Source organism: Octodon degus, unplaced genomic scaffold, assembly GCF_000260255.1.
Source record: "Octodon degus isolate 3935 unplaced genomic scaffold, OctDeg1.0 scaffold00254, whole genome shotgun sequence".
NCBI lineage: Eukaryota > Metazoa > Chordata > Mammalia > Rodentia > Octodontidae > Octodon > Octodon degus.
Genome location: NW_004524830.1, coordinates 2,584,625 through 2,590,338, shown reverse-complemented (window position 1 = coordinate 2,590,338; position 5,714 = coordinate 2,584,625). Strand labels below are relative to the sequence as shown.

Sequence of the window (5,714 nt, the reverse complement as noted above, 5' to 3'; positions counted from 1 at the left end):
GACGGTGCTGCTCACAAGAGCAAGCTCGGGAACTGAAAGGGAGAAACAGGGAAGAGGAAGGAAGCCCGAGGTTCTGTGCTCTGCAGCCAGGTCTGGTCTCCCTCCTGAGATTTCATTCTCAGAACAGCAGCACATGGGGATGCAGCTGTTCTCCCTCTTTGCCTTGCTCGCCTGTGAGTTCACGTATTCAGTGTGCACCCCATAAACAGGGGCTCCTGTGCCATGGGGTCCCCATAGCAGCTGAGGACACTCAGGGGGCTCCTCGGCCTATTTCACTGCTGTGGAGGAGTCCAAGGTTTGGGGGACCTGGTGTAGACCTGGGAATGGGGTCTCAAGGAGAGGACTTTGAGGCTGTGATTTAAGAATCAGAAGGGCAAGCAGACCTCTGCGTTATTTGGCCAAAGCAGTCTTGTCCCCAGCTCGGAGCCCAGGAGAGGGTGTGTGCTCCACACAGAACATTTGCAGACCAGGCTGCATGCAATGTGTGTGCCACTCACCCCTTCTACTTCCACTGGAACTCAAGGTCATGCCCCAAGCTGCTGGCATCCCTGCCCAGGAGCTGAGAATCACCATCCAGGTTGGGCACCAATGCCATCTGCCATGGCGGACCTGGAGGATAGTGGAGGGCAGGGTAGGACACTGATCCCCAGTGAGCTCCAGAAATGGCATAGGGTAGAGTCCCAGGGCTACCCCACAGGTTCAAGTGGACTTGATGGCTGTGGTCAGCTCCAGTGTCCCCCACTCTTTAGTGAGATCCCATTTTTGTTTGGGGATGTTAGGGTCGAGCTCCACACATCCCCCTGAAACCTGGCATGTTGAAGACTTGGCCCCCAGGGCAGCTGTGTCCGAGGCAGGGGCTGGGAAGGGTCTGGACTGTGTAGTTCTCAGTGCATTAATCCCCTCCTGGCTTCTAGCCTCTGGCTTCTGGGTGCTGGTGCAGACAAGGGGAAGTGGGTCCAGCCAGAAGAAGCAGGTTACCGGGGCTGTCCTTGAAGGGAATGGTGGGACCTCTCCTGGTCACTTTCCAGTCCCTGAGGCTTAGTGTCTGACCTCTGCAGCTCAAAGGAGGAGAGGTTTATTTGGGCTCAGCTTGTAGACGTTTCAGTCTGGGGTCTGCCAGCTCCAAGGCAAGGGCTACATGGTGCAGGGACATGAGGGAGAAGCTGCTGTGGCAGGGTGGACAGGAGCAGAAGTCAAGGGAGAAGCAGGAGGGAGATAAACTCTTCTGGGTCACACTCCAGTGGCTGCTTCCTCCAACCAAACCTCAGCCCCTAAGAGAAAGTCAGCTGCAGCCCCAGGAGCCAACCACATTGTAGACAGCCCGAGGTGAGGGCCTGAGGCTCTGAAGACTAGATACCAGCTGTAAGAGGACCTGCCCATGTCTCCGTCTGCCTCTTTTGCCTGTGCCGGTGCCTCTGCTTCCTGGCTCCCACAGCCTCACCTCACTACTACAAGGTTCTATCTCACCCTCCTAGAGCTCTGTTTCCAAACAAGGAGGCCCAGAGAGGCTGAGTGGCTGATCCATGGTCACAGAGTGTGTTAAGGACAGCCAGAGCCTGAAACCAGGTATCCCTGACTCTACAGCTCACCTTTTTTTTTTTTTTTCTTTCCTATCTTTCTCTTGGTGTAATAAATTCTAACATCTTCCTTAGCTGTTTTAAGAGACAATGTCTGCTGGGAGCCATGGGTGTGCTGGCTACTCTGGAGGCTGAGGCAGGAGGGTGGCTAGAACCCAGGAGTTTGGGGATATAGGGTCCTAGGACACTGCCTGGGAATTGCTGCTTTGCTCTAGTCTGGGCAGCCTGGCAAGTTCCCAGCTCTTCAAACAAACTAAAAGCCCCAGGACCTGTTCTGGGCCATGCGCCTCTGTGAGGATGCACACCGAAGCCCCCAGGCATACACATCCACTGCTTTCTGCTTGTGTTTGCTCCTGCAGGTTGGGGCCCAGTGTGGGCAGCACGGTGCATGACAGGGCCATGCCACCCACACCAACGTGGCAGTTTTCCCAGCTGCCAGCTGTAGAATTAACTAGCCCATACCGCACATAGCAGCCAGGGATGGGGGCAGGACATCCCCTTTGGGGCAGGGTCAGTTGTGCAGGGGAGGACCCATGAGGCTGTGTGTATGAGCTGCGATTGCACCCGAGGCTTGTGGGTATGAATGCATGCAGGGTGTTGCTGTTTGCTGCTGCTCTGATGAGGAAATATCTTCCCGGGGATTTGGGGATGAGGAAGCAAAACCAGACTCTCAGGCACTGGGGGCCTTGTTAGCGTGCGTGATGGCAGACTGACTTTCTCCGCACAGCCACTCAGAGTGAAGCCTGTCCAAACTGAACCCAAGGCTGTTGTGTCTCCTTCAAGTGCAGATGGTGCACCTCCCCCTCGGGGTGAGATGTCAGAGGGCAGGCACTTAGGGGAGAGTACGGCCTCAGGAAAGGGCCGGCACTCTTTTAGGGGACCCTAGCACCCTGTCCCATCTGCTACAGAAGGACACAGCGCAAAGGCACCATTTGGAAGCCGGAAGCAGCTCTCAGTGAACACTGAGCCTCCAGGAACCCAAGAGATATCCTGCTGCTCATAAACCACTTTCCCCATTCTGTGCAGCAGCCACCCAAGCCCACTGAGCCACCAAGAGGAGGGTGACAGTCTGAAAGACCTTCTTCTTATTCTTCCCCTGAGCCCTGGGAGGTGGCTGTGGCTGTCCTCGCCTGCATGCCCCTGGCTGCAGGTCACTTGCATTCCGTGCATGGAGGGAACAAGGTGACTGCGTCTCTAGGACACAGGAATGGGGGTGGGCTGTGGCAGCCAGGCCTGGGTCCCAGGAGGTTTCTCCTTGTCCTTGTTCCCAGCCTGCTGTGTTCACAGTGTCCTAATTAATAGGGAGCCATCTTTTCTTCTCTTGCATACAGAAACCTCATGCATGGCAGATAAAATGTGGCACCGTTTTGAGCCGATGTGTGGAGCCATCTTAGATCTATGAAGTCCAGGGCCTCAGCTTGGGCACTCACAACGGTGGTGCCTGCAAGTCCTCCCAGCCCCTGGTGTAGGTGACAGGGAGCGCACAAGGCTTCCCCTGCCCTGGTCCTGGTCCTCTTTTCCTCTTCCTCCTGGTTCTCCCTTCTGCCCAGAGGCAAAATGAGCCCAGCTTCTGCCAGGTAGAGGCAGTGAGCTGGGTACACGAGGTGGCGTGTCCCATAAGAACAAACTGGGTCCCACAGCTGGAGGAGTGAGCCTAGGAATGCAGATCATGCCCTAGGCCAGTTTGCAACCAGCTGACCTCCAACAGGGGAGAGAACCGAGATCTGAAGTTGCAGAGCTGCCTGCCCTACCCACAGGTGACCTCAGACTCATGGCAGCAGAACTGTCCATCCAACCTATAGCCCTGGTCTCATCTCTCATCAATAGTCAGTGTGTGTGTGTGTGTGTGTGTGTGTGTGTGTGTGTGTGCTACGTGTGTGTGTGTGTGTGTGTGTGTGTGATTTTTCCCCATTGACATTGTTGCATTTGTTACACAGAAGTAGCTAACCAACACATCTCTTGTAAAGTTGTTCTTAGTGAGTGAATTAGAGCATAAGGTCTCTTTGCCCTTTTGTCCCAGCAACTGGGAGAAAATAAACTTCTATTTAGATTTTACTGTAACAGGATAAAAATGACAGAAATAAAGATGTGTTGAGGATAGAACCCCATGATGCCAGTCCCACACAGACCTTTCTCCTGGGCAGGAAGCCACTTCAGTGAGGTCATGAGTTGATATCCCTGTGGGTAGACTCACACTTAGCAAGACCCACCATCCCTTCTGGATGGCAGGAATTGAGAACCCTCCCTCTGGTGCTGACCAGCATGGCACGGGGCGTCTGGCCTCTGCCCACTCTCACTGAGACTTTTTAATTTTTTGGCAGAATTGGGGGTGAACCTCGGGGCTCTCTCATGCCAAGCATGTACTCTGCCACTGAGCTACGCTACCAGCCTGGAGTCCTTGGTTATCATGGATACTCCCCAAGTAAAGAGCATCACCTGGGAAAGAGGAAAAGACAGAGCGGTCTTAGTTCATCAAGAAACCCACTGAAACATTCTGCCGAAAGAAAAAGCACCATCTGCCTAGTTTATTTTTGATCAGTTTACAGCTGCTTTATTTTCTGCCAGAGGTTGGTATTGGCACAGCCCCCATTTTAGAGGTAAGGAAACTGAGGCTCACGACAACAAGGTGCCTGAGGTACAAGTGGTAAGGAGCAGAGTGGAGCCTGACCTGGCCTTCTGCTCTGGGTCTTTCAGGGTTGAGGGCTGGGGCTCGGGGAAAGACGGCTGGGATTGAGAAGCCATGGGGTGGGGACGTGTGTGTGTGGCATGGCTGTGTCTCCCTTTGTGCATCCGGAGCATTTCACCCTGATTTTCTAGAAGCAATGAAAACTATTGGCCTGTGTCATCTCCTGGCCGCAGGCACTCCAGTTTCAGTTCCCTTTCTTCTTTATAGGCATCTTCATGCAACACTGATAAAACCAAGGACCATGGCAAAAGTGTGCCCGGAACAGCAGAGCAGACAGCCTGCATAGGCTGGCCTTGATGGGACACAAGGGGAGAGTCGCCTGAATGCCCTGCAGCGAGCCTGGGCTGCCTGGTTCCCAACAGCCCATCCTTTTTCTCCACAGAGGCTGGTACTTGGCATGGGAGAAAGTGGCTCCCACAGCCCACACGCCCTTGGCCGCTGTACAGCCACCTCCTGGCAGTGTCTAGGACCTCTCGCGTGCAGCCAGACTTACTGCCCATGGCTAAGTTTACAGTCAGGGCAGAACCAGGCCATTTCCCTGGGCCCTCCGGTAGGACAACCAAACTCTCCCTCCCCAGCTTTCCCAAGTTACTGTGGCCTGGTGGGTCCTGAACACCCTCATTTCCCCTCTCTGTCCCCCAGCCAGGCCCCTGAGGAAATTCAAAGGGATGCAGGTGGTTTTCCCAAATCCCAAAGATAAGCAGGTCCTTCCTGCCCACCCCTTAAACTTAGAGCCTTTCAGAAATTATCAGAAAGCCCTGTGTGCCACACTTCATGCCATCTGGGCGGGAGAGGCCGGGTGTCAGGTGAGCCCCTGCAGTGACACTGCTGGCGGTGCCGCCTCAGACAAGCTTCATAGGTCCTTGGACTGGCTTTGGTCACCTGTCCCAGAGGGAGCTTCCCCACGACCCAAGGGCCATATAACTGAGCCCATGTGGAATGGGCCTGAGCAGAGCCTCAGCTGATGACCTTTCTTCATACTGACGTTGCCAACCATAGGTCAGACTTGCCTCCCAGTTACTGGCTGTGGTGGGTTGACAACTGTGCCAGTGTGGTGCGGGGTGTGGGAGGCCCACCTGAGGATTGTGGCCAGTGGCACAAGAGGCAGAACTGGAGAACAGAAGCTGTTGGGAGGCTGTAGGAAGCTGTTAGGAGCTGCTGGTTCTCTTGGAGGAGCTTGTCATGCTGGCTTTCCTGATGAACTTGGCTGTTCTCATCATTGAAGCAGGACCTTACTGTTGCTGAGAGTGGCTACAGTTCACTTTGGGGGAACTCTGGACCTCACTTGGAGCATTGATTGCTGACTCTGGAGGGGAAGATGGTGTACTGCTTAGTCTCTTGGAGAAGCTTGTCACATTGGCTTTCCTGACAGGAGTTCAGTTCTCATCATTGAAGGAGTTTGGGACCTTGTCACTGAGGATGACTGTGGTACTTTGACTCTTACTTTGAGC

At 54.4% G+C, this 5,714-nt stretch overlaps 1 protein-coding gene across 1 annotated transcript in view; it reads right to left on the bottom strand.

Annotated features, from left to right (window-relative positions):
• The window catches only part of Ccdc174 (coiled-coil domain containing 174), a 33,533-nt gene extending 32,931 nt beyond the window's left edge, over nucleotides 1-602 (bottom strand). Inside the window, 1 exon segment of the mRNA XM_012512656.2 lies at nucleotides 571-602. Coding sequence (XP_012368110.1) covers nucleotides 571-602 — 32 coding nt within the window.
• Nucleotides 603-5,714: the final 5,112 nt, after the last annotated feature.